Below are 27927 nucleotides of genomic sequence, written 5' to 3'. Positions count from 1 at the left end.
TTTGTTTTTCTTTCCTCCTTTTTTATTCATGGTCAACATGTATTAATTTTTAAGTGCAAACAAAGCCACACTTTTATGAAAACTTCGTCATCGCTGGCATTTTTAAAAAGCAATCTGATGTTCCCATCGTGTGGTTAAACAGTGACATAGCAACTAATTTCAAGATAACCGTGAACAGGGTTACTATAATCAGGTTAGTCGAACCTGGGAATTTGATCACAAAAATATGGCATTACATTTCTGTTATTTTAATTACCTTTTTTGTTTTTGTTTATTTTTTTACTGAAGTTCATTGACGTTAACATTAAAGCTAATTAATTTAAAGTAGGCTACTGTAAAAAAAAAAAAAGAAACTTTGTGCATCAAATTTATGAATGACCGTTCTCATCAGTATATGGAGTTACTCCGTTCAGATTTGTGGACGTCGACTCATAAGACCCGCCTCCTTTCCGTCTATTAACTTCCGCATTTTGCCTCTGCTGCCTCAGCTGCTTCAGAGTCAGCTCTTCCTTTGTAGACAGACGCTAAACTCAGCTGAGCTCCGACCAGAGTTCAGCATTTTGGTATCCGGGAGCCTCTTGTGACAGTCAGCTGATCTAAACCCGGATATGTGAAAGCTCTGAGCTCTCCTGTCTGACAACAAGTGGACTCACAATTACTTTAAAACGGGTAGAAATGGCCACAAACCCGCCCAAGTTAAAGACAAAGATAGCTGCTAACGAGAGGTGAGAAGCAACGAGGTTACGCAGTGATTCTCAGAGTATGATATTATGATACTTAATTGCTTTTCTTGTCATTTTGCAGGATGAAAAACTTAAAAGAAACCTTTGAGTCAAAGTATGGGGAATCTCCTCTCTTCTATGCATTTGCACCTGGAAGGGTAAACCTAATAGGTAATTTCATACTTTGTGTGGCATGTGTTGTATACTGATTGCATTATTGTATATGCTCCATCTATTTTGTATCTGTTGAATAAATACAGTGTATACCCATATATCCTCTGGAGATAATAGTAGTTCTGCCAGTGGGTGTTCTTAATATTTTGACCTTGTTTCAAAGTAAAACATTTGTGGTAATATTATGATTTTGTTTGCAGCTTTTATCCAGGAATTTTTTTAGTGGTACCAGTCAAACACGGTCTGTCACATACGTTTTTTCATATTTGTCACATTAACAGGTGAACATATTGATTACTGTGGCTATTCTGTGCTTCCAATGGCCATCGAGCAGAATATCCTCACAGCTGTGTCACTGAACGATTCAGGGAAGATCCAGCTGGCCAACGCAAATCCTAAATACAAGTGAGATGTGAACACTTATAGTAACAGCCCCAAATATATATTTTTTGTTTGTTTGTTTTTGGCCTGTGTAATTTATTCAATGGTAGCTGTACATTATGAGTGTGTGTTCTCAGAAAGCTTGTTGTTTGTCATTATACAGGGATTTCAGTGTGTCGTGTTCAGAGGAAATTGCCATAGATAGAGACAATCCACAGTGGTATTATTATTTTCTCTGTGGGGTTAAAGGTATTCAGGTAAGCTTTGTGATGAGTTCTATACTCTTAAATTATGGAATGGCAAAAAATGAACACTATAACATGTACTAAATGCGTCATAAGTCGTAACATGATACATTTAGATTTTTTTTTCTTTCAGGAGAAGTTTGGGCTAAACAATTTAGCGGGGATGTCCTGTGTCGTAGATGGAACGATCCCTCCGAGCTCCGGCCTGTCCAGTTCTAGTGCCTTAGTTTGTTGTTCTGGCCTCGTAACAATGGAGGCAAACCAAAAGTCCCTCTCCAAGGTGAAGCTTCTTTGTAACCAAACCAAAAACATGTATTAATTTCTTTTGTTAATAGTCAAAAATGATGCTTTCAACAGGTAATGAACAATTAATCACAAAGAATATGACTCCTAATCCATATTGTCTTTTAATTTGTTATAATGTGAATCCTCATGAGTTAGACATTCTCCTGGATTTGTTGCTTAAACAAGGAAAACTTTGTATTTCACCAGGTGGCTCTTGCGGAGATTTGTGCCAAAAGCGAGCGATACATTGGCACAGAGGGAGGAGGCATGGACCAGTCAATTTCATTCCTGGCAGAGGCAGGGACTGTATGTAGCCCGACCGCCATTGACCTGTGTTTAACGAATATGGCACATCTAAAATACACTAAATAAACAAATTATAACTTCAGTATTGCTGGCTAAACTTTTTGAATTGTCTGCCAGGCAAAGCTGATCGAGTTCCAGCCCCTGCGTGCTACCGATGTCAAACTCCCTGATGGTGCCGTGTTTGTGATTTCCAACTGCTGCGTGGAGATGAACAAAGCTGCTTCTTCTCACTACAACATCCGTGTGGTGGAGTGTCGGATTGCCACAAAGGTGCTATTTGTTGCCATGATGCATTCCTGAAATATCTGTTATATATGTTGTTTTGTTTCCCGAGGTTCAATTTAATATTGAATTTAGTTTGACTCGTGTGCTCTTTCAAAGGCAACGGAGCACAACATTTAACCCAAGAACACAGCGATGAACAGCCTCACGCTTCGCTTTAAACTTTAAACATGTGTGATAAGTTTGTAATATTCAAAGTTAACATCACGGTGGATGTGTACTCAGATGCTGGCCCAGGCGCGGGGTGTGGACTCGAGCAGGCTGTTGAAGCTGGCTCATGTTCAGATGGAGCTGAAGGCCTCCCTGGAGGAGATGCTGGCTCTGGTGGCCGAGGTGCTGCATCCTGAGCCTTACAGCCGAGAGGAGATATCCAAGGTGCTGGGCATCACCTCGGAGCAGTTTTCAACAGAGCTGCTCAGCGCTAATACTCAGGACAGTAAGTAAAACCTTTATTTAGGTGAACTAAATTTCCAGCCAACCAAATTCTTCTACCCGAGTGAAATGAGCTACATTTCTTTCTTTCAGAACATTTTTCTTGTAAATACTAAGCAACTCTTAATATAGTATTTTCTGCTGATAGTCAAGTATTTGGTTATTCCATCACATTAGATTTTTTTTTTTCATTTCCAGTTTCATGAAAACAGGTTTAAGATTAAGGGTTTTGCTGGAACACTTTTCCTGTTATTTTTCTCAGTGACGCAGTTCAAGCTTCACCAACGAGCCAAACATGTGTACGGGGAAGCTGCACGAGTCCTGCAGTTTAAGAGCGTGTGTGACTCTGAACCCACCGATGCCACGCGGCTACTGGGAGAGCTGATGAACCAAAGCCACGCAAGCTGCAGAGACCTCTACGAGTGCAGCTGCCCTGAACTGGACCAATTAGTTGATATCTGCCTGTGAGTACTGCAAACTAACCCACTACTGCACAGCCTGGGAGAGAAACCTGGATGTTATCCAATGAATGTTTAGAGGTATTTAGGTTCATTTACCAAAAAAAAGATCTCAATTAATAAAAATGCACAATGCAAACTATAATATAATAACTATAACTATAATCTAGTTTGCATACAGTCTCTCATGTGTCCCAGTTCTAATTATAAAAGACAATCAATTAATCAAGTGCATCAGAATAGCAGAACCAGGATGCTACTTGCCCTCTCAGTTCCTTTGGAAGCAGTAAGGATGGACTTAGTCATTCAAGGGCTGTATGATTTCTACTCGTGTTAGCATTAGCTCTTTGCTGAGTGCTTACAGTAAGTAGAACCTCACACCACTAGCATGACTGTAGATGTACGTGCAACTCCTTCCTCACATCTTTCCTAGAGGAATAATAGTATTAAAGTGTCATACTTAGCACTATACTGAAATATGTTGTCTTTTTGTTTTTTCTCGTGGTTGCAGGAAGTCAGGGGCTGTGGGTTCCCGCCTGACAGGAGCAGGGTGGGGAGGCTGTGCCGTTTCCATGGTTCCCAGTAAAAAGGTGGAGTCTTTCTTACAAGCTGTTAGAGAAGAATACTACCTCCCTGATCCACGCAGGGCAGCGATGGAAAAACAAAGTCTGTTTGTGTCAAAGCCAGGTGGTGGAGCTGCAATTTTCCTCGAGGAGTGATCTTCATAATCCATTTCTGATTTTATACTGCAGTCATTCAGTTTCAGTTTCAGAAATAAATGGGTTTTTCTTGCACTTGTGACTAATGATATGATGACTGATAAATTTACCTTTTTCTTCTATATAGATCATGCTGGAAAATAAGGGCCAAAATTTGCTTCCGGGGTGCATTCAAACATGTTCTTTTTTTTATTATGTTCTAATGTAAGATTTTGTTGAGAAGTCATTGTCTGTCTGCACATTTTTCTCATAAACAAAAAGAAAGCAAATGTGAGAACAACAACCAAAACAAACTTGTGCTGTATAAAATTCATCTATATTAAATTTTCAGACACTAACATTAAAAGGCAAACAAAACCCTCTCTCCATGTGCATCAATGGAAACGCAGACTGTTGGGGTTGTAAGTGTATTAAAGACATTCAAAAGGCTCAAATGCTGGATGTTAACTTCTGCACAGTAACATTTTTTACTTCACAAAAGAGCAGAGATTGTTGGAGGCTTAGAGGTCTATGCATCATATATCATATGCAAAAGAAATGGGGGGGGGGGGGGGTGTTTCGTAGGACATAAAAGTGGCCCCTTTTACATGTTATTCGTGTAAAATGATAATAAAAAATTAAGTATGAATCAAGTAAATGGTTAAAATGCAAATCCAAATAAGTTTGTGAGCGAGGCAAGAGATGGTTTGGAGATGTGGAGGAGAGAGTGGTTATTTTATAATATGAAGCTGCCAGGCAGGAGGAAACGAGGGAGCAGGTTCATGGATGTGGTGGAGGAGGACATGCAGGGGGGTTGGTGTGACAGAGGAAGATATTAAGGATAGGCTGAGATGGAGGCAGATAATCTGTGGTGACCCCTAATGAAAGCAGTCGAAAGAAGAAGAACACTATGTGAGGGTTTTCAGCTAGGGGTATATCTCATTCTTTCCTTATGAATCCATCAATGGCAAAATGCTCAAACGCCTTTATTATATCATATTTTACCTGGCCTGTGTTTGCATCTCTTTTATGAACTACTTCAAAAAACCGATGGTTTAAGTAATTTTTTACATTTAAAACTTCTCCACTTATTCGATGTTTCTTTGACGTATGATCAAACCTCCCTTATTTCCATATGTCTTACTCAAGCCATGCATTTCAGTTTTACTTTGTCCTTAAATATACTCAGGCCAAATCAGAGATGAAATATTAAATAGAAAAGAACCGTCTTTAACAGAAATTATTAAAGGCACAGCACAGGGCAATGGATCTCAGAGCAGTGTCATTGTGGCATGCTATATGCCACAAACTGTAAAATATATTAAAAGTTTAAAATCTGTAATTTATTGTGCTTATCATCCTATTCAGCAGCATTAGTTCAGCATTTACAATACTTATTTTTTAAGTATTGGATGTATGTTAAGACGAAAGTGTGTTTCAGTGCATAGTTTTTAAAGATGATGCTTTTTGTACTTGTGGCCAGGGCGATCTTCCCTTTTGTAATTTACAAGCCCAGCCCTAAAAGAGTTGGGGCATTGTGTAAGATGTAAATAAAAACAGAATGCGATGATCTGCGAATCTCACAAACCCACACGATAAAACCTAGAACGCATGTCAAATGATTAAACTGAGACATTTTACTGTTTGATGAAAAACATTGTTTCAATTTGATGACAGCAACATATTTCAGAAAAGTTGGGGCAACAAAAGTGTGGCTAATTAGGTTGAATAAGATGATTGGATATGAAAAAAACTGTATACAAATTGTGGAAAATTTTCAGGATAATGTTCCTTGATGTAATATCGCAAAGACTTTGAATGTCTCATCATCTACAGTACATTATATCATCAAAAGATTCAGAGAATCTGGAGAAATCTCTGTGCGCAGGGGGTGAGGCCAAAAATTCTGCCACAGAAATCACTGCACAGTTTCAGAAATCATTGTGTGAGAACACAGTTCACTGTGCCATCGATAAATGTGAACACGATCTAGAAACGCTGCCATCTCCTCTGGGATATATTAAACTAGAGTGGGACAATATCCCAAAAGTTCAGCAGCTGGTCAGTTCCCAGATGTTTAAGGACAGATGCTACATTGTGATAAAGATGGCCATGTCCCAGCTTTTTTGAGATGTGTTGATGGCATCAAATTGAAAATCAAATGTTTTTCTTCAAATGTTTCCTGAGTTTAAACATCTGATAAGTTTTCTGTGGTGTATTGTGAATACACTATGGGCGTGTGAGATTTGCAAGTGATTGCCATTCTGCCGTTGTTTACATTTTATACATCGTTCTGACTTTTTGGGGAACTGGGTTTGTTTTTATTGCACAAAGGTTTGTTTGGTAACAGCTAAAAGTACTGAAAGGTCTTTATTAATCAGAAGAGGACATGCCATTATAATGGTACAAAACTGAGGTCAAACTGGGTTATTTCTGAGCAACTATAAATGTTTCTTTAACTTTCGCAATTCATGCAAATATTGTCATGAGTGTCAGAGTGAGAGTTTGCCAGTTTCTTTGTTCGTTTGGGAGTGGTTCCTTCGTTTAATTATGTTTTGGCTGGCATTTATAACATTCAGTGTTCGCACAACTCACACTTTAAAAAACAAAAATAACTGAGGTACATTTGTGTAGCTGATTTGAGCAAAGATTCACCCAAAATTGTGCTTGGTCTGCAGGATCCATGCATACGGTACCCTTTACTCTATGCAGCGTCTTAAACGTCGAGTTCAGTCTCCGTGCTTTTTTTGCTTCAAGTCTGTATTGCACTGTTGCTGCTTTCTGGTGCTCCACCTTCACTTTCAGGTGAGGCACAGGAAACTTCATTTTTCCTCTTTAACATGCTTTCTATCCAGCTGGAGCTGTGGCTTTGTGCTGTTCTTTCAGGGGAGCAAAGTGAAGAGACTGTGCTCCTCCTCATGTTTTTGCCTGAGGTAATCAGCTCGCCGAAGCCTTGTTGGTGGGAGAAGGCGTAGGCAGAGCGGCGGGAGCTTGTCCTGCGTACTCGCCTCAGGTTCTGTTCCTGAGGTCCTTGTTTCTTCCTGGACTGTTGGAGACGACGAACCTGCGGAAATACATCATGGAAAAGTGTGTAAATACACAACACATGTATTAAATATAAAAAGTCCCCAATGTATAAAGCAAAGACCTAAATCTAATTTAGAACGTACAAAATATTTATTACCAAAGTATACACTATATTGCCAAAAGGAGGGATTAATATGATGTCACTTCACCCTTCTCAGCTATAACAGCTTGAACTATCTGGGAAGACTGTCCACAAGGTTTAGCGATGTTTATGGGAATCTTTGGCCATTCTTCCAGATGCACATTTGTAAGGTCAGACATTGATGTTTGAGAAGAAAGCTTGGCTCACAGTCTCCACTCTAATTCATCCCAAACATGTTATGTCAGGTGGAGGTGCAGGCCAGTCAAGTTATTCCACACCAAACTGGATCATCCATGTCTTTATAAAACTGCTTTGTGCACTGGCATGCAGTCATGTTGTAACAGGAAGGGGCCGTCTCCAAACGGTTCCCACAAAGTTGGGAGCGTGAAATTGCCCAAAATGTCTTTGTGTGCTGAAGCATTAAGAGTTCCTTTAACTGGAACTAAAGGGCTGAGCCCAACACCAAACTTTATACTTAAATTTATACCCTCAGATAAGTGCTGTTCTCCTGGCAACAGCATCAAGCATCACCCCAGTGTGTGTTACACCACTGCCTTTCACAAGGGTCTAAAAACTGTCCTTAAGCAAATCTGAAGGCAACATGAAGCTTGGAGGTCTGTAGCGATTGATTCTGCAGAAAGTTGGTGACATCTGCGCAGTATGTGCCTCTGCATCCGCTGACCCTGCTCCGTTTTACGTGGCCTAGCTCTTTGTGGCTGAGTTGCTGTTTCCATCACTTCCACTTTGTTATAAAATTATATAACATGTATAACATTATAACATTAACTTTGTTAGAACTAACAGATGAAGGTACTGTGTAATGTTTAATAGCGGCAAAATTTAATGATTGGACCTATCACAGTACCATGTTGGACTTCACTGAGCTCCTGAGGGCGACCCATTCTTTCCCAAATATTTGTAGAAGCAGTCTGCATGCCTAGGCGCTTGATTTTATACACCTGTGGCCGTGGAAGTGATTGCACTCTTGAATTCAATGATTTAGTTCGGTGAGTAAATATTTTTGACAATATATTGTATGTAAAAGTGCTAATTCTGCAGAAACTCATATGATAAGTATAAGGTTACCAATACTGTAAACAGCATTTTACTGCTGCAGTTGGTTTGATTCTTAAGTCTACTTGTTTTAGTCGTAGAGGCTGGTTTACAGATTAATTTAAGGAGTCTAGAGAGGATATAGGGAGGATATGCTTCACTGATTTCTATTTATTATTTGGAATTTCCCTTAGTTATTACTTTTTATGAACAACCGGATAATTGTCAGTAGGCTTGTTTTGGGGTTTTTTGTAAAAAATCTTAATCCGGAGAGTTACTATTAACTACTGCTGTCAGATAAATATAGTGAAGTACTATTTGCCTATTAAATTTAGTTGAAGTATGAAGCGTCATACTTTACTATACTGACATAGTTACTTCCACCAAGTGTTCATTGTCTTGCTCAAACTTGCAGTTGCTGTAACTTCAGCTCCCTCTGAAGGCCTTAAATCCACATGGGGAGAAGAGTTGCGTATATCTATGTCAGATGACATTTGGTAAATTCCACACCACTCTGCGTTCACCACTCCCTATTAAAATTTAAAGTAGTTCATAGGGCCCATTTATCTAAATCCAAATTATCTAAGATTCATCCTGGCTTAGACCCTCGCTGTAATAGGTGTGGGTCTGATGATGCCAATCACACCCACATGTTTTGGACCTGCCCTGCCTTCGCACATTTTCGGGAGGAGTTTTTTGTACTCTGAACAAGGCTACTGACCTGAAACGGGCTCTTAACCCCCTATTTGCTCTCTTTGCTACAGTGGGGGAGGATGATAAGTATGTTATCGGGGCAAAACATCATTTGCTGTCCTCTGGTTGCCTCTCGGTTAGACGTGCCATTTTGGTAAGGTGGAAGGCTGCTGCCCCGCCCACCCATGTTCAGTGGCTTGCTGATCTCATGTTGTGTCTTAGTCTTAAAAAGATCCACTGCTCCATCCAGAATCATGGTGGCAAATTTGATCAAATCTGGGGTCTTTTTCTGACAAACTTCTCTTGCGTTAACCTTTTTTTTGTAAACTATCTACAATGTCTCAATAAAGTATTTTGAGTAAACTTGCAGTTGCTGTACCTTGTCTGTCAACGTCGGGAAAAGATCCACTCTGAGGAACTTGACGACTAAGCCAGGCATAACACACACCACAGTGGTGAGCAGAACAACCAACCACACACTCTTCTCTGACAGACAGTTACGAGCCGTGCCTGAGGAGGAATAAAAGGAAATGCAATTTTCTCGTATCAACGTAATTTTCTTGCGCGGGCCACACTGAACCAGACTCACCGATAAATGGGAAGCTGCTCGGAAAAATGCCAAATAAGCCGTCGCTCTGCATTGCAAATAATATGGCAAAGTACACCATCAGGCTCCCCCATATGAAGAGGTGATTGACGGCAGTCCAGTAGTGCGTGTCGAGTCCGATCTTGGAGCAGACGTACATCAAACCATAATAATAAAAATAAGACCCTCTTTTCATTTAGCAGTCCTGTTTTGGCAGTATTTTGTGATATTTACAGTCTCACCTGAACACTTACAACAATGACCAAGGATGTTGCTATGGTGACGGCGAACGCCTGTTGGTCTGAAAAGGAGGAGCCGTCTTCTTTCACCATGAGAGGGAAAGCCCCGTAGGGAATGAAGAAAAGCAGGAATGACGTGGCAACCCCCTGCAGGGTGCACAGGAAAAACTGACGCTTGTTGAAGAGAAGGTTTTGCTGGCCGGGTTTGTACAGACTTGGGTAGCGAAGGCTGTTCTGGTCATTGACGTCCTTTAGAAAACAAACAAAGCATGAGTATGATATTATAGACTCTTTTGTTTATTTTAATAAGAAATAAATGATGGGAGGATAATGGGGGAAATGTTCTGCAGCAGTTTTATGACAAATGGTCAGTTAAAGCGGATGAGTGTAAAGTATACAGTGGCTTGCAAAAGTATTCCACATTTTATCACATTACAGCCACAAACATGAATCAATATATTGGAATTCCACCTGAAAGACCAATACAAAGTGGTGCACACGTGAGAAGTGGAACGAAAATCACACATGATTCCAAACATTTTTTACAAATAAATAACTGAAAAGTGGGGTGTGCGTAATTATTCAGCCCCCTGAGTCAATACTTTGTAGAACCACCTTTTGCTGCGATTACAGCTGCCAGTCTTTTAGGGTATGTCTCTACCAGCTTTGCACATCTACAGACTGAAATCTTTGCCCATTCTTCTTTGCAAAACAGCTCCAGCTCAGTCAGATTAGATGGACAGCGTTTGTGAACAGCAGTTTTCAGATCTTGCCACAGATTCTCGATTGGATTTAGATCTGGACTTTAACTGGGCCATCCTAACACATGGATATGTTTTGTTTTAAACCATCCCATTGTTGCCCTGGCTTTATGTTTAGGGTTGTTGTCCTGCTAGAAGGTGAACCTCCGCCCCAGTCTCAAGTCTTTTGCAGACTCCAAGAGGTTTTCTTCCAAGATTGCCCTGTATTTGGCTTCATCCATCTTCCCATCAACTCTGACCAGCTTCCCTGTCCCTGCTGAAGATAAGCACCACCAGAGCATGATGCTGCCACCACCATATTTGACAGTGGGGATGGCGTTCAGAGTGATGTGCAGTGTTAGTTTTCCACCACACATAGCGTTTTGCATTTTGGTCTCATCTGACCAGAGCACCTTCTTCCACATGTTCGCTGTGTCCCCCACATGGCTTGTGGCAAACTGCAAACGGGACTTCTTATGGTTTTCTGTTAACAATGGCTTTCTTCTTGCCACTCTTCCATAAAGGCCAACTTTGTGCAGTGCACGACTAATAGTTGTCCTGTGGACAGATTCCCCCACCTGAGCTGTAGATCTCTGCAGCTCGTCCAGAGTCACCATGGGCCTCTTGGCTGCATTTCTGATCAGCGCTCTTCTTGTTTGGCCTGTGAGTTTAGGTGGACGGCCTTGTCTTGGTAGGTTTACAGTTGTGCCATACTCCTTCCATTTCTGAATGATCGCTTGAACAGCGCTCCGTGGGATGTTCAATGCTTGGGAAATCTTTTTGTAGTCTAAGCCTGCTTTAAATTTCTCAATAACTTTATCCCTGACCTGTCTGGTGTGTTCTTTGGACTTCATGGTGTTGTTGCTCCCAATATTCTCTTAGACAACCTCTGAGGCCATCACAGACCAGCTGTATTTGTACTGACATTAGATTACACACAGGTGCACTCTGTTTAGTCATTAGCACTCATCAGGCAATGTCTATGGGTAACTGACTGAACTCAGACCAAAGGGGGCTGAATAATTACGCACACCCCATTTTGCAGTTATTTATTTGTAAAAAATGTTTGGAATCATGTATGATTTTTGTTCCACTTCTCACGTGTACACCACTTTGTATTGGTCTTTCAGGTGGAATTCCAATATATTGATTCATATTTGTGGCTGTAATGTGATAAAATGTGGGAAAGTTCAAGGGGGCCGAATACTTTTGCAAGCCACTGTAAATTGGGATTAGGAACGCTAATCGCATGGGTTAAATTTAAGCTACAACCTACTGTAGGGTTAGACTTTTAGGTACGTCTGATGGGTTTATCAATCATGACACAGTGAAAGAGGTCAACAGTAATAAAATATTCACCTGAATGACTTGACAGTATCTTGAAAAGAAGAAACAAAATTAAACTATGAAACGGCTCTGGAGCTTACCATTAGAGAGAGATTACTGAAATAAGAAAAAGTTCGATTTTTGTGCAAATTTTTAAAATATGCATAGCCACATTGAAATAAAACTTAAGTATGCTTTAACTTTGTACAAGAGCTATTATCACCTGATCAAAAAGTCCCATCGCTAGTACTGGCAGCGATGTATAGACAATGTTGAAGAGGGTGATGAACCACTGGTCATACACAGTCTATGGAAAGTGGACATTTTGTTAGAGCAGGGTTTTTTCCAACCATACAGCACAAACATTCAGAAGAGCGAGAGGTCTCGTGCATGAAAATTTCTTTCAGCTCAATATCGGAGAAAACAAAGGGAAGATCAGAGCAGAGAGGAGGACAGATGCATCAAGGAAAACAAGACTGAACACAAGCTGGAAGAACATGGATGAAAGTCAGTGACATGGAATAGCTCACTGGTTTCACCTTATTTAGAGTCTATGGTACAATAAGTATAAAAGTACATAACATTCACTTTTTATTCTAAACAAAGGCAGTCTGAATCAAGTACAGTAGCAGTCTGAGCCTATACATTCATGACTACAGGATCACCTGAAACATCCCTAATTTTAAGAGCTATGTAAAAGTTTTAAAAGAAACCTTAAAAGCAGAGAGGGTGTCTGCCTGACAAAGTGCATAGTTGTGCCTGATAGCTGAAGGCTCTGCCTCTTCTACTTTTGAAAACTCTACACAGGTAAGCCTGTCTGTGCTGGTGTACCAGGAGAAGGTTTGACAGACTGTATTGTCCCCGGTTGTGAAGACTGTCCTCCAGCAGGGAACACTTAGATTATTTCTTCTGCTCACTACTCTTCCTTCCAGACAAAGTGAACACATCTCCTTCAACTTTAGTCTATTAGGAACAAAATGGACTAGGTCTGTTCCTAAATTAGATAAAAGACACTCCTGACAGGCCTTGTGGCTTCTACAGAGTCAGAAGGAGACACATTTACTCCAGTGGTCCTGAGGTCAGCCTCCGTGACCTCACCACAAAACCAGACCTGACAGTTGGCATGCATAATTGATTTAACACAAACATAAAAAAAGCTTCAAATATGCTTGAAGGCTTCATTACAGTTTTCTTACCTGAGCTGAGAAGCCGCAGAAGAAACCGTACCAGAAGTGCACCAGGGTGAAAGCGAAGTTCTTGTAGAAGAAATATCCCAGAAAATTACACATGCGGAAGTAAGACCAGCGTCCGTGAACCAACAAGAGCCTCTGCAGGTACCGGAACTGGGCAAAGGAGTAATCTGAGGCCAGAACAGCCTGCATCCCCTCCTGTCCGCTGATCCCAACACCGATGTGAGCAGCTGAGTAAGACACACAGTGTGTGAAGCAATGCCCTTCATAACTGAAATATTTGTCATTACAAACAGCTGACAAGATTCTGGAAATATATTCACAAACATCGTTAAATAACAGTCTGGACTGAGTTTTTTTTTATAAATGAAGAAATGTTTTTACAACCAGCCTCTTACGCAGTGTGTGGCTGGTTGTAAGGTGTTGGGGTAAGGGAGGTAATTTCACTATTGTATCGTATACCCCAAAAAAATCTGTTAAGCAGAAAATATGAACAAACTGAGTAAGTACTCAGCAGTTTGACTGCTTAATTCATATAATATGATTCACAAAGTTTATAAAAATCTTTCATTGATCCTTGTGCCCTGTGGATGTGGGCATTCTCATCCTGCAAGAGAGTGCTCCCTGTGATCTTTAACCATGCCAGCAAAATTTCCCTTCGAAGCATAACAGAATTTCCAGCTCCCCTCAGGTTTTTCCTTTAATTTGTCACCTCTGGCAAGGCTGAAAATTCCCTCTACACACACGTGAACGGAGTCCTTGGATGCAGAAGAGTGTGCATCCACATCAGTTTGTGATATTTTCTTGAGAATTCCTGATATTTCTTTTCAAGTGTTTACTTGTAAATGTTATACTTCACTTTGTAATAGTAATACATACTACATGCACGCCACACGTGGATGATCTGAAACTTACTCTTGATCATGCTGACATCATTGGCTCCGTCTCCTATGGCCAAGGTGACAGCTCTCTTGTGCCTCTTCACCAGCTCCACCACCTGAGCTTTCTGCATCGGCGTGACGCGGCAGCAGATCACCGTTTTACATAGACAGGCCAAATCCAACAGGATGTGCTCCAGCTGGGGCTCCAGAGCGTGAGCCTGAAGGGCAGAGTACCCACACCACACCTATTAAATCTATCATTACCGCGGTGTAACATCAACCCCCTGCGGAGGGGACACTAAGCAACATCCCTGTGTGCATCACGCACTCTGCCCTGGGCACAGCAAGAGAGCAGCTCGCGTGCAAAATGATGTTAATAAAATCCTGTAATAGAGCCGAGGGCAGAGCTTATTGTAGACTTTGTTCAGTTGGCAGCAGGCACAGACGCAGCAGACTCATCAAAGAACATCGGAGCCATTTAGCAAACAGTGTGAAACCAACGGGCATCAGTAACAAAACAAAAACAAGTGCAGAAGTAAAAATGAGCATTTAATTAAAGGCAGTCTCCGTGAAACCACTTTTCATTGTTATCTTACCAGACTGTGTCCATTGATAACTAAGGCATACTCTGCAATTATAGCTTCTTCAAACACAGAATCGTCTGCAAACGCATCCGTCTGCTCAACATGTCCTGCACTGCTCACGCAACTCAGGCCGAGGATGTGCTCTTTGGCGCTCCTGAGGATAGATGCAAGGCAGTAAAAGTGAATCACACCAGAATTCTCTTCAAGAAGGCTTTTTAGCATTTTAAATCCACAGACTTTCTATAAATGGGACATTTAATATTCAAAGAATACCACCCTGAATGTGAATTAAATGCAAAAAATGTGTCACCTGAGCTGCTGCTGCACATCCTGCAGGGTGTGGCCGGAGATAACAAACACCTCATTCATGTCATCTCGCAGCATGTTGCAGGAGTAGCCAATGTTCATTGCTGTCTCTAATGAAATTAAACAGTTTACAGTCGTGTATCTTTCCACAGACAATCCAGCCAATATTAAAGTCATCATTCACAGGTACCTAGTTTATCTCCTGTAAGGACCCAGATTTTAATGTCAGCTAGATTTAGGCAGGCGATGGTCTCTGGAACTCCCTCCTGAAGTTTGTCTTCAATCGCCGTGGCTCCTAGAAGCTTCAACAAAGTCAGCAGTGAGTCAGCAGGACTAAATGCGATCGATTGCTTTAGGAGTGTAAACAAAAGCATGTCAATTTTACCTTCATGCCCAGTTCGATCTCGTCGTAAAGGACAGCAAGCTGATCTTCGCGATTCTCTATTACAGTGCTGGCAAAGAGAAGCCTCTTCATCCAAACTTTAAAATAATCTTCATCGAGGTCTTTGTAGGACAGAGCCAATGTTCGAAGCCCTTCCCCAGCAAATTCCTGCATGAAAAACGATGGAAAAATAAACATCTGACTAAGAGAATAAATCATTAAATCTGCAATCCACAGCGCAATTATTTACAAAGGAGACATTATGTTATCCACTGCGATAACACCTACACTAAGGTGTTCTGAGGTAGTGTACATGAGGTTTTCACAGGATGGATCCAGACGTTCGAAAATAATCGTGTCAGCGCCTTTGGAGTAGAGTTTAATCTGGCCTTCTGGGCTTCTCACTATCAAACAAGACAAAGCACAGCAAGAGGAAAAATAAAACATGGATTATTTGGCTGTCAACTAAATTGTCAGTAGATACAAAATAATCAGACATGTTGCCTCGTGCTGCTATTTCGTAATTATTGTCCACAGAGTTTCATGATGACTACTTGTGTGTTGCTTTTATAAGTGAAGACCTAACCAATGACACTCATTCTCTTGCGCACGTTGTTGAAGTCCAGTATGGCCAGAAGCTGGTAGGTGACGGTTCGTCCCATCTCACACAGCGTGACGGTTTCTGGGGTTCGCGCCCGGAAGACAAACCCAAAGTTTCGCGCCGCAGTGACCAGCGCTCCCTCATCAGGTGACTGTGCCTGGTACACCAAATTTCCTTCATTTGAACATAAACACATCAGTGAATCAGAGTTATTTGAATTATTACAGCTACAGTTTCTGGATCATGTATGTTTACCTTCACTCTTCTCCTCTGGCATGACAGTGTGACACAAAGCCAGCAGCCTGAAAAACTCCTGCACTGCAGGATCCTCCATTTTGATGGCTTCAACCAAGCTGCTGTCGTAAAACTTGAACCTTCTGTCGCAGAGAGGGTTGAAGGAAAAATCCACGCAGGCTGTTTTCTGAGACATTAAAGCACCAGCGCAATGATTGTGTCACATCTGTTTCACTAGAAAGAGAAAGAATTTCTGCTTTTTTCAATCTGCTCACCTCAGTAATTTCCACCTTCTGGTCAAATTCATCATAGACATCACCTAAAAACATAAAAGTAACAATGGCAGTTTTATTTATATAGCACATTTGATTATAAGTGAACACAGTGTGCTTAACAAAGAAGAGAAAAACATAAAAACCTCTGCAGGTTTACAATTCCCCCTAACCCCTTAAAGCCTGAACCATGAAATAATTGCCAGAAAATTCAAGTTTTTAAAAAATGTTGTTATTTATTGCTGAAAAACATATCATGCAATCTATTTCTTTTCAAGGGAGGGGAGGGAAGATCTCACTCACTAATGATGTAGAAGTCTCAAAAACCCATGTTTCAAATATGATAGGCGTTAAGGGGTTAAAGCACAAGCACTCAGCTATTGACTGAAGGCCTGTGTGGAAAAAAAGGCTTTGAGCCTGTTTTTGAATGTAGCCGCAGATGTGATTGATCACTGATCAGCAGGTAGCTGGTTCCAAAGAACAGGAGCGCGGTAAACGAAAGCAGCCTCAGTGCACTTGGATCTGATTCTAGGAACACTTAAAGGGAGATAGCTCTAACTGGGTTATAAACACCGAACAAGTCGGAGATGTGGTGGGAAAGGCGAACAATCGAGAGCTTTATCATTAATTATTTTGTCAAAGATTAAGAAGTAATTGCCTCTGTAGTTGGACCTGGCTCCCAGCATTACCCCCGAAGTCTGCTACAGTAAATTTGACCAAACAATTTTAACATTTTAGGGTGAACAAACTAAAAAAAGCAAAAAACATTTAGGTCCCATGCTTAACTGTTCAGCAGTTTTTGTTGAAGAGTAGCCCAATTTAACTGAGAGGCTAAATAGCCCAGTGTTTTAACCCGATGTAGTACTAAAGCTCCATACCATACATCTGTCCATTAATGGAGCACTTGCTGAAGACCATGATGTTCTGGGTGAGCGTGCCTGTCTTGTCAGAGAAGATGAACTCCACTTGGCCCAGCTCCTCATTCAGGGTGGTGGTGCGAGCTTGGGCTGCAGTGCCCATCGGGCTGTGGTACATCTTCCGGTCCCAGTTAATGAAGTGACTGTGACCAAGTCGCAGGACTTCCACACTGATGAAGTTTTATTGAGCAATACAACTATTTACCAACTTCCTAGTCAGTGTGACGGGCTTAATTTGAAAATGACTTTTACGACGACTGCATAGGTGCTTACCTGACATACAGCGAGATGGGCACAACAGTGTTGAGGATGATGATGTAGGACCAGAAGGTGAGGAATCCAGAGAACACAGCGCTAATCTGGAACGTGTCCCACGGCAAAAACACTCTGAAGTTTGTGCCAACATACGTTTCCCAAATAGTGTGTCCAACTGCCAAAATAACTCCCATACAAATAAGGAAGGCGAAAATCTGAAAAAAAGACAAGAGTACATATTTTTGTTCCCAAAGATGCATCAAATAAAGTGGTATGTTTTATATGCTTATATGAGCATATCTGTAGTAAAAGGCACAAAATGTGACATTTAAAACCAGTGAATGTAACTCTGGACTGCCAGCTTTTAAAGAGAAATTTATCATTTATGCAATTTATTTACAACTAGAACGGCTGCCTATAAAATAGCCAACTAAGTCACAATCATCAGCCCATGCTAGCATCGTAAAATGCAAAGCAGAGTTACAAAAATCAGCCTACCCACAAAACCAGAGTGTTCATGAGTTTGTCGATACTGGTCCTTTTCAGTTTCGTCCTTCCACAGTTCTGCATCAGTTTGGTTTGTGAGCCTGTTGGGCAGATGTGCAAACAACTGTCAGTGTTGAAAGAATATTAATAAGACTGTCCGTGACCTTTCCATCGAGGCAAAGAAGAAAAATATAGACGCAGCTAATGGATGTGGAGAATAAAACCATTAAAAAGCAACTATTACCAGCAAATATGACCATTCCAAAGCACCACTCAGTGTTTCTGAGTACACAGCCCCGCAGAAGCATTTTTTCATTATCCAGAGGATATTTATTGCCTTTCCAGTATAATGTTCCAGTAAACCTATCCAGCTTGTTGTTTGGAGGCTCACAAATGACTTCCCCTGAGGAACAAAGGAAGAAAAAGAAAAAGATTCGTCAGCCATGGCTGATCAAACCGTCGCAAATAATTAGATATAAGTAGACAAAAATGAGAGAAAATGTGAAAATAAAAACTTTGGCATCATCTCACCATCAAAGTCCATCAGTTTAGAAATGTCTCCTAAATCTGAGGTAACGGTTAAAGCCTGACGGACTTTTAGATTGGTCTCTCTGGAGGGAAGAAAAAGGAAGACAAAGAAAAGTTGGCTATTTTTGCTAAACGTCAAATTAAATATACGCATGCACTTTTTGTGCTCATATGAATGTCTTGTGCAATTGCTCCCATCTTACTTTTCATACCTTGCGCAGAACTTACCCATCTAGCTCTGCAGTCTCAACATAGCACAGACCATAAGGCTCACTGCTACAGAGAAGGAGGATGTCTGCCTGTGTGTGAATCCAATACAAAATACTCAGCAGTGGAAAAAAAGGCAATAAATCAATTTCTGCATCACTGAACCTGCAACAGCACTTAACTGGCCCCATTTCTCCCAAAAGAACCTATTTTCTTTACTATATGTTAATCTAAAAGGCTGATATTACAGTCTAGCATGTAGTGTGACAGTGTCGTAGCAATGCTTTACTCACAGCAACAAACTGATTGTTCTCTAGTTTGATGATATCCCCTACTCGAACGTTCATCCATTTTTCATTCTGCAAACTTGAAAAACAGGAAACACAAAAGGTTAGGAATAGCTGTAAATGTAGCCTCCGCAGGAAAGCATCTACAAATCCAATTCCAGAGTTGAGTTGGGACGCTGCCCAAAATGTAAATAATCACAGAATGCAATGATTCCAAAATGGGAAGTGCACGTGGTAAAATCTAAGCAGACCTGATTTTTCCTGTCCATGTTAAGACAGCAGTCCATTATTAATGTCTCATATTACCACGATACACCAAATCCCCCCATAAAGCATGTCTTCTCTTCATTCTGAAACAGTTTGACTTTTGTCTCCAGCAGAAACAGTAACAGAGTTACAGTTATTTAATAAGTGCTCAAAGGTACCCATGGTAAATAAAGGATTGACTGAAACATTTTTGTATTTCATGAAAAATATTAGCTTCTTTGGAATTCAGTGTCAGCAACACGTCTTTAAAAAACTTAAGATGTGATCAACAAAGGCCAGAGAGGTAAGTGGTGCTAAACTGAAATAGCTGGAGGAAGATTTTGATTTGGCAGCAAGTCAGTAACATGAAAAGACATCTTAGAGAGGCAGAGTTTCTCAGAAGTAAAGACAGGCGGAGGTTGACCAAAGTACAAAAATAACAAAAAACTTAAAAATAATGTTCCTCCACATAAAGTTGTGAAGACTTTAACATCATCTACACACATAATATCATCAAAAGATTCAGAGTATCTGGAGAAATCTCCAGGCCACAGATCAATACTGTATGTCTGAGATCTACAGGCCTTCAGATGCCACTGCATTAAAACAGGTGTGATTCTCTCATGGAGGTCACTGTGTGGGCTCAGAAACACTTCCAGAAATCACTGTCTATGAACACAGTTCACCGTATCACCCACAAATGCAGGTTAAAGCTCGATCACACGAAGCAGACACGCCTCTGTCTCTTGGAGGCAAATCTCATTCAAAATGGACTGAAGCAAAGTGGAAAACTATTCTTTGGTCAAATGAATCAAAAATGGAAATTATTTTTGGAAAACACGGACGCCACATCCTTTGGTCTAAAGAGCAGAGGGACCATCCGGCTTGTTATCACTGAGTTCAAAAGCATGCATCTCTGATGGCAGCGCATCAGTGCCTATAGAACTGGCAGCTTTCACATCTGGAAAGGCAACAGAAGGACTGAAAGATACATAAAGGTCTGCTGCAACAGCATGACATCATAATAGAAGAGTCTGGGTTGCTGATCTGGCATGCCGGCAGTCCAGACCTTTCACTAATTTCATATATTTGGCGCATTATGAATTGAAAAATACAACAAAGCTGACAAGAATGGGATATTCCTCTCCCGAAAGTCCATCAGCTGGACTCCTCACTTCCCAGACATTTATGAACTGTTGTTAACAGAAGAGTGGATGCTACACAGTTGTAAACACAGCCCGTCATAACCTTTTTATCCTTGTTGCTGTCATCAAATTCGACACCGTCTTGTTTTGTTTTCTTAAAGTTTCCTCTTAAATATTTTCTCAGCTGAAACATTTGATCGGTTTTTATTGCATTCTGTTTATTTACATTTTACATACACATCCCAACTTTTTCAGAACTGGGTGTGTAAATGACAACGTCATAGAGTACCTTCCTCTGATGAGAACCTGTGACTGCCGGTTGTTGACTTGTTGGTCGCTCTTGTATCGGAACTGAAATTTTTAAAAAAGGGGGTTACAAATTTGAAGAAGAGACGTAAAAAGAATAGCATTCAAACAAATTGTAAGAGATAAACAATGAAACTAACATAGTCATCTGTGGCGTCCTTAACAGCCGTGATCACGAGCACAAAAACCAAAGGCACGATGGTTGTGAACCAGGACAGGGAGGATATTTCTGGAATTAGCTGTGAACAAAGTTTGCATTAGCCCTCTTTGTTTCCTACATCAATCAAATTATAGTTTAATGACACAATCAGTAGCACTTTTTCCTACCTGCAGTATTAAGAGCACTGAGAAGTAAGCGTTTGCCACCCTCTGGAACTGCTCAAACAAGTTGATGGGCAGGAAGGTGAAGATATTGTACTTTGAGGTTTTGATGCGATTATCCTGAAGATTCACATCATTAGAAACAGCGCCGATGAAACCCCACAGCCAACACTTAAAGCAAATTTAATGCAGGTAACTTACGGCATAAGAGAACCTGTCATTGTAGTCCCACGCGTTGGCTTTCACGCGGCGCTCTTTCTCTACAGAGAAGACAACACAGAGGAAAGGAGAACTTAAAGTAAGAGCTCCTTATTCTAAAGTCTGCCTCTCACACACATAGCAGAACAAATTTAACATCAATATGAGATTTTGACCATTTGCCTATATTTCTTTCCGTTTAAAATCCTAAAATACTTTTTTTCCTTTCAGACTGCCCTAACATTTATTTTCCTTCCAAATCACCTCTTGAAATGAGAGCATAATCCTAAAGAAAGCTTAGTTAGCTTAGGGTAAAGTTTCATAACTGTGTATTTTATCTTTCTTTTTTTTTTTTATTCTCAAGATGAACACAGTAATTTGTCTTAGATTGATTTTTTTTACTTTTGCTCTTTATTTATTGTAAGAGAAGGGACACAGAGGTCTCGGTTCACTTATCTGCAAATAAAAGGATGATTTATTTATGAAGAGACAAAGTAAAAGACTGTTTCAAGCACCAGCATGTTCCTCTGGTGTGGTGATTATTGAAGATAAGGATGATGAAACCTTTTCCTACATTGCAGTATTTCACAAAGTATTACATGATCAAGCCAGCAAACCCCGTGATGTTGCAATGTCCCACTTTTAGTTAAGCTTTAGTAAGCTTGACTGTGGTTGATAAAACCTCCTTTTAAAAAAAAGTTTGACTATATTTACAATGGAGAGCTCACTCTCACGCTGGTACAAGAAGAGGTCATTCTTTGATTAGCACATGTTTTTTAATTATTTCTCCATTAAATTGTTAGCAACTTCTTTGATTACTATATCTACATAAGGTTCTAAGTCTTATTTCCTAAACTTTGAATAAGAGCTTCATTGAGGGATAAAGATGGAGACAGATCTTTAATTCATATCTTTATATGTATTAAAACAGACATCCTTATTTTTAGCTCCAAATAAATCTTGTACTTGTAAGAAATTTTATAGGCTGAATGGAGCACCCCCACCAAATTGTGGGTAAATTTGTGTTTGGTTGATTCAAACACACCTTCTTTGTTGAAAAAAAAAATTTGCTCTGGGAAATCGATTTTATATTATTGGAAAGGCTGTTTATTCCCCTTTAAATAGTGCCACATTTGTAAAGAACAAGCTGGGTTGAGCAGCAGAGTTGAGTATGTGGGTTGTGCCCATTAAAAACTTGCCAGTTCTTCTTTGCCAATGCCAAACAGCTTATTCTGCTATTGATTCTCAGCAGCCTCAGTAGCATGATGTGGAAGGACACAGCCACAACAGCCTGGCACCTTCTCCTCACACTGTAGGATGGAAGTCTATTCTTCAACCAACATTTTTCACAAGTCAGCCAGTGTGGTTGTGTTGGTCACTCTGGGATGAAGCGCACACCCAAGCTGATCCCACAATGGAGTTGAAGTCAGGACTGCAGACAGGTAATTTCATCCTCTCCACTCACAAATTCTGGAGGTAGTCTCTGTTAAACCCCAATCTGTGGGAGACCCATTATCATCTTGAAGGACAGACTTCAGTCCCAGACTGTGGAGATATGAGATTGCCACTAGTTGCACGATTTCAACTTGATATCTCTCTGCATTGAGAATGCCTCCAAGGATGGCAAGCCTTGTTTTTCTAGTAGTGAGGTCTTTTCCAGATTGTCCGGGTAGAGACCTTTAACCATATAGTCCTGAAAACCTTGATTGCAAATCTGTGGAAGACTGCCAACAGGGTGCTGACAGGGTGAGGAAACAGTCTTCTTATGTTCTTGGGAAGCCCACTTCCAGCTTGTCACATTCCCTATTATATAGAACTGGGTCATAAATTTGAAGGGCTCACTCCAAATAATGGTGCAACTTGTTTTTGTGGAACACCGGCTTGAAATTGTCCAGTGGCACGGGCGCTATGCACATCAGTCAATCATGGCATGCTTGCAGCAGACACCAACTGACCCCTGTAGCAGGATCTATGCTCCTGTACCAGAAGCTCAAAACAAGAGTCAATAGCAGAATAAGCTGTTTGGCATAGGCAGAGAAGATGTGGCAAGTTTTTCGTGGGCACAACCCACACATTCAACTCTGCTGCTCAACCCGCAAATACAAATCTGGCAATAAACAGGCTTCCCAATGATATAAGATTTATTGACAAGAAGCAGAATTGTAACAACAAAGAAATAATTGACCAAACACAAATTTCCCTACTTTTTGTGCAAAGTTTAGTTCAAAAACTCCTTTGCAAAAATTCAGCTACTCCAACACACTTGGAAACTGTAAAGTGAGAAGACTAGAAAGGCTCTTGTAAGTTAATGTAAAACTCGCTAGCGGTTCACTTAGCTTCACACTGATGGTGGAAATGAGAAAAGGGAAGCCTTTACTTTGACAAAATGAAATAAAATCCTACCAGCCCCTCAAAAGCTCATCAGTCAACATGATACAACATGTTTAACTAATCTATCAAATTAAAGTGCACACCCTTTTTTCTCAGAAGCTCAAAAAACCCTTCTCTACCACTTCTTAGTGAAATTGTCATGCAGTTTCACTCATCTTTTCATCCTGCGTTCCATGCTTCTCATGAGCAAGACTTGTGACATCTATAGAGGGATAAAGGGATTAACCATGGCATATTAAAAAAGGCTGACTTCGTAAAAGCTACTTTCAGTTGCTCCCTTATTCACAAGGGGTCACAGCAGCAGGTAGCTCTACATATTTGATTTGGCAGCATTTTAATGTCTGATGTCCTTCCTGACCCACCCCAAAGGGATTTGCGTCTCCGCCCAGGATCGAGCACTTGCCAAGTGAAACTACAAACCTCTAAACTTGATAACGTTTCAAATGATGCCTTTTTGCGTGCGTCTACTTCAAACACACCTTGTCTTGGCCTGCCCGTCTTACCCAACAGCTGAAGACTTCATTTCCCAACTTTGACATTCTTCTCATGGCTCATACATAAACACAATGCATTAAGGGTCATTAATATGTCTGGTCACCCTTTCTAATCAGTCTCGATGTGAAAAATGTTGACTCTCAAACAAGAGCCGGTGTATTTCCCGCAAATGCTGAGATCATTTATCAGAGCATTTTAACTTTTCACACAAAGCCGCTCCCGAAAGAGCATGTACGCTGACAGATCTGCTGTTTCCAAACAAGGTTAAAACATTGTTGAATTATGCATAACGCACCCGCACAGAGCTGCAAAAGGATAGAGCATCTACCACGACAGCTGGGATCATCCTGCTATCACTTACTATGATACTTAATTATTAAGGGAGGCCACTATTGTTCAAACCATTTGGTCTGCTTAAGCATATAATTAGGGAAATATTTCAATTTTATTTTCAGGGAATTTCAGTGGACTTAAAGAGAGATGCAAGTCTGAACAGCTTACAGTGAAATGATTCAGGAAATATTTCAGGTAGTCAGTCACTCTGAGGACTCTAACAGTAATACGGGAAGCATTAAGATGAGCTGTCTTGCTAGCAATGCCACATCTTTCTTCCTAAAAGGATAATTACACCTATTGTTGAGGAATTGAAATCCCATCTAAAGTGCAAGGAGCATAAGGTCACCTTGCGTTATGTGTGTAATGTTGCGCTCAAGGATGCTGCAGATGACAAACATGCAATCTGCATACACAGAGCACATGAAGAGCACAGATAGCGTAGGCGCACACCAGCACAGAGAAAGAGACAAGTTATATTAAAGTGCACACTCTTTTTTTCCTCAGATTTCATCTTTCCCATCTTTCCAAAGCAGCACTGCACCATAGAGAACATCTGCGAAGTGAGGAAGGCACAAGCTCCGCCTTCTGCTTTTAAAAGTAAAAAAAAAACAACACTTATGTGAAAAAAAAAATATGTGCAACTCGCCTGCCTGAAACCTCACAGTTTAACTGCATTTTTGTCCTACTTTTAAGACATCCTCACTGTGGAATGTATTGTAATGTTGTTATAAAGAAATCAATTACAACTACAAATCAGTCTTACCAACATGAGGTTTTCTTCTCCAGAATGTCTCCATCTTCTCCTGGGACCTCCCGAGGATTTCCCTGAAAGGCAGATGGAGGACCCAGGCTTAACAAACAATAAACCCTGCACTGGCAGAGGTGTAGGAAAGAGCAATAAATGCACCATAATGGCATTACATGTGACTGTTTATCAAGGCGCTTTTAAACTGCAGGTGCAAGCAGCAGAAGGCAAATCCTCAGTGGACTGTGTCTCCTTGGGGTTTCCAGGTGAGGTGTAACCCCTGGCTGAAGTGCACATCTAGGCTCTTTGTTTTCAAAAGAAGGGGCCTGTCTTTATGGAAGTTTTCTCTATCTGTGCGTAGAATAAAACACAAACGGTGAAGTGTGACCGCATTTATCCACTTCTTACCTTGCACAGGTTTCTCACAGGCGCAGACTTGTGTTATCTCCATGTATCCTGTTATTTACCCGCGACCATTTATTTCAAGTAGCGCCTTCCGCTGATTTTTTCGAAGCAGACCCTATCGCCTCTTCCTGAACAGAAATCATCAGAGATAAAAACACACCCACAAAAAAGCAGTTCAGCTGTGGTGATGGTGCTGATGTCGCTGTTGCGGTTAGAAGCTTGCTAATAATAATAAAGAAAACAGGACTGCGGGCGGCGTGGGCTGTGAGGATGGTGCAGGCAGGCAACCATCAGCAGCCCCGCTCTTCTGAAACAAATGAGCGGAGAAATAACGAGGCAGCAGGAATCAGCCGACGATCACTCACCAAGAACCGCGACATGGTGATGAAGCTGCAGCCCTCTTCTTCTGGGAGAAGTAGAAGTGAGTGAGTGTGCGCTGCAATGAACACCTCTTTCTCTCCCCCTCTCTCTTACTCAGCCCAGTCTCTTGGCAAATAGAAAAAAAGAAGTATGTTTACTGTGTGGCGCAGGTACGCTTTTCAGACGTGCCACCTTGGCAACCAAGTGAAAAAGAGCTAAACAGGAAGGTAACAACCTTTTTCCAAACTTAGCCAACAGTAATAAGTGCTATTGTTGTTTAACACTAGCCTCGTTTTAATTATCTAAATCTAATCTAAGATGCTTTTATTGCCTTTACCACCTTTGCATTTTTTCCAGTAGTTAGTAGTACGAAGGAAAGCACTTACACAGAGCACTTAAAAGAAACAACATAGTTGACAAAAGTGCTTTCCAGTTAAAGGACAGTAATAACACACAGAAAATACACGTTAAATGAGAAGAAATACCAGTTTTTAAAAGGTCAGTAAAATACATAAAAAAAGATGAATACAATGGACAATAAATAAACCTAGCAATAAAGAAATGAAAAAAGATTAAAAGTGACTGTTTAAAAAAAATCTCAAGTCATACTTTGCATTATATTTTTAGTTTATTGTCCAACTTCATCTCATTGTTTTTAATACCTAATTATTTTTAAGACCTAACATTACAGTTGCATTTAAAAAAAAATCAGTTTCTTTCTTCTTTTTATTGTAATAATAAAATTTAGCAGGTTTTAGTAAACAGGCTTTGTGTCAAGTTTATTTCCTGTTTTGTAAGTATCTTTCTGACTCTGTGTTATTGTATCTTCTCTGGGATCTAAAGTACCGTTTTTCTCAATCACTTTGATGCCATCCTCACAGCAGAAAAGTCATTCTCACCACTCTTTATGCAGTTCTCAGCACAGAAGTCCCCCACCTACGTTAGCCGTTCTCATTGTTTTTAAAAACACGCTGTTTTCAATAAAAATACCTCAAACATTTTTCATATATGTAAGAACAATACACTTTAATGCTCTGTCAGAGGCACCAGTGAAACTGTCCTTCAGCTGAAATATAGCAAATATAGATACGTTCTCAGATGAGGGTTAGTTGCAACAAACAGAGTTCAGTACTACCAGTCTTATGTCACAGGTGCGTGTCATGGCATGTCATGCTAGTACAAGGTTGAATCCCCTATTGCCTTCAGAGTTGCCTTAGATTCAACAAGATGCTGGAAACATTCCCCAGACATCACACGGTTGCTGCAGATTTGTCAGCTCTGCTGAGATCTGTTGACTGTGGAAGCCATTGAAGCTCTTCTGCATACCTTGTTTGTAACGAGCGCTTGACTGAATTACTTTTGCCTTCCTATCATCAGCTTAAAGTAGGTTGGCCATTATCATCTGACCTCTGACATTAAGAGACAGAGATAATTGTGCTGGATACTTCCCCCAAAGGTCAACAGTTTGTAAAATACTCAAACCAGTCTGTCTGGCATCAAAACGATGCCACGTTGAGTCACCTTTCTTTCTTCTGACGCTCTGTCTTTACCGTATTATATGAAGCGCCTTGAGGCGACTTTTGTTGTGATTTGGCACTATATAAATAAAATTGAATTGAATACCGTATCCGTGTGCCTAAACCCCAACCTAACCTTTTGAGTTGCTGACATATGTGCATAACTGAGCAGTTGAACAGGTGTACCTAATAAAGTGGCCACTGAATGTTTGTCGTTGGATTTTACTGGACTATGTCCTCAGATTGTATGTATATTTTCTTTGTCAGTTTTCTGATGCGTATACATTCATATACACATTTTTGCTTTTCTTAATTTCAACAGTTCTGTAAAGTTTCAATAAATCCTTCACATTTTAATTTTTAGTGTCTGAACACTTTTTACTCCAACAGGGAGAAAGTCAGTAATGTTGTGATAAAAGTGAAATGGTTGTGAGCTTTATTCATTGCTCACAGAGATGAAGTGACTGACTTGTGTTCTGACAAATGTCAGAAGCTCTGTATCCTGATAGAACTGTTATCTTATATTTGTCTCAATATCCGTTG

At 40.5% G+C, this 27927-nt stretch overlaps 2 protein-coding genes across 5 annotated transcripts; one reads left to right on the top strand and one right to left on the bottom strand.

The window, feature by feature from the left end:
• Nucleotides 1-445: 445 nt before the first annotated feature.
• galk2 (galactokinase 2) lies at nt 446-4079 on the top strand. Its single transcript, XM_082541355.1, has 10 exons — nt 446-725; nt 805-893; nt 1178-1301; nt 1441-1534; nt 1656-1802; nt 2015-2113; nt 2231-2383; nt 2621-2831; nt 3090-3291; nt 3797-4079. Exons 1-10 carry the CDS (start codon nt 676-678, stop codon nt 4002-4004), a joined length of 1377 nt encoding a protein of 458 aa, XP_082397481.1. The 5' UTR covers nt 446-675; the 3' UTR covers nt 4005-4079.
• Nucleotides 4080-6334: 2255 nt separating this feature from the next.
• atp8b4 (ATPase phospholipid transporting 8B4) lies at nt 6335-26072 on the bottom strand. Of its 4 annotated transcripts, none has more exons than XM_082541351.1 (29): nt 25873-26068; nt 25511-25635; nt 25121-25182; nt 21139-21197; nt 20944-21057; nt 20757-20855; nt 20600-20661; nt 18926-18998; nt 18654-18724; nt 18429-18508; nt 18142-18300; nt 17910-17998; nt 17430-17626; nt 17118-17326; nt 16243-16286; nt 15989-16154; nt 15719-15907; nt 15421-15536; nt 15136-15300; nt 14941-15052; nt 14755-14860; nt 14457-14598; nt 13895-14078; nt 12986-13209; nt 12013-12096; nt 9739-9972; nt 9488-9626; nt 9278-9408; nt 6335-7047 (listed from the first exon to the last, which is right to left on the bottom strand). In XM_082541351.1, the coding sequence occupies exons 3-29, from the start codon at nt 25152-25154 to the stop codon at nt 6736-6738; spliced, it is 3594 nt and encodes a 1197-aa protein (XP_082397477.1). In that variant the 5' UTR covers nt 25155-25182; nt 25511-25635; nt 25873-26068; the 3' UTR covers nt 6335-6735. The 4 variants fall into 4 exon arrangements, with proteins under 4 accessions (XP_082397477.1, XP_082397476.1, XP_082397478.1 ...); XM_082541350.1 differs by having other exon boundaries at nt 9727-9972; nt 25873-26067; XM_082541352.1 differs by lacking the exon at nt 12013-12096 and having other exon boundaries at nt 9727-9972.
• Nucleotides 26073-27927: the final 1855 nt, after the last annotated feature.

Source organism: Aulonocara stuartgranti (assembly GCF_965226115.1).
Source record: "Aulonocara stuartgranti genome assembly, chromosome: 7".
NCBI classification, from domain to species: Eukaryota; Metazoa; Chordata; class Actinopteri; order Cichliformes; family Cichlidae; genus Aulonocara; species Aulonocara stuartgranti.
The sequence above is the reverse complement of the archived record's forward strand: the minus strand, read 5'-3'. Positions and strand labels throughout refer to the sequence as shown.

What these genes read in the sequence shown, in the direction of transcription:
- galk2 (XM_082541355.1), top strand. Translation starts at nt 676, where the DNA reads ATGGCCACAAACCCGCCCAAGTTAAAGACAAAGATAGCTGCTAACGAG. An exon ending in TGGAAGGGTAAACCTAATAG is followed by an intron (nt 894 to 1,177) that starts GTAATTTCATAC and finishes TCACATTAACAG; the next exon opens with GTGAACATATTGATTACTGT. An exon ending in AACGCAAATCCTAAATACAA is followed by an intron (nt 1,302 to 1,440) that starts GTGAGATGTGAA and finishes GTCATTATACAG; the next exon opens with GGATTTCAGTGTGTCGTGTT.
- atp8b4 (XM_082541350.1), bottom strand. Translation starts at nt 25,154, where the DNA reads ATGGAGACATTCTGGAGAAGAAAACCTCATGTTG. An exon ending in CAGGTTCTCATCAGAGGAAG is followed by an intron (nt 18,999 to 20,599) that starts GTACTCTATGAC and finishes CTGTTTTTCAAG; the next exon opens with TTTGCAGAATGAAAAATGGA. An exon ending in TAAACTGATGGACTTTGATG is followed by an intron (nt 18,301 to 18,428) that starts GTGAGATGATGC and finishes TTTGTTCCTCAG; the next exon opens with GGGAAGTCATTTGTGAGCCT.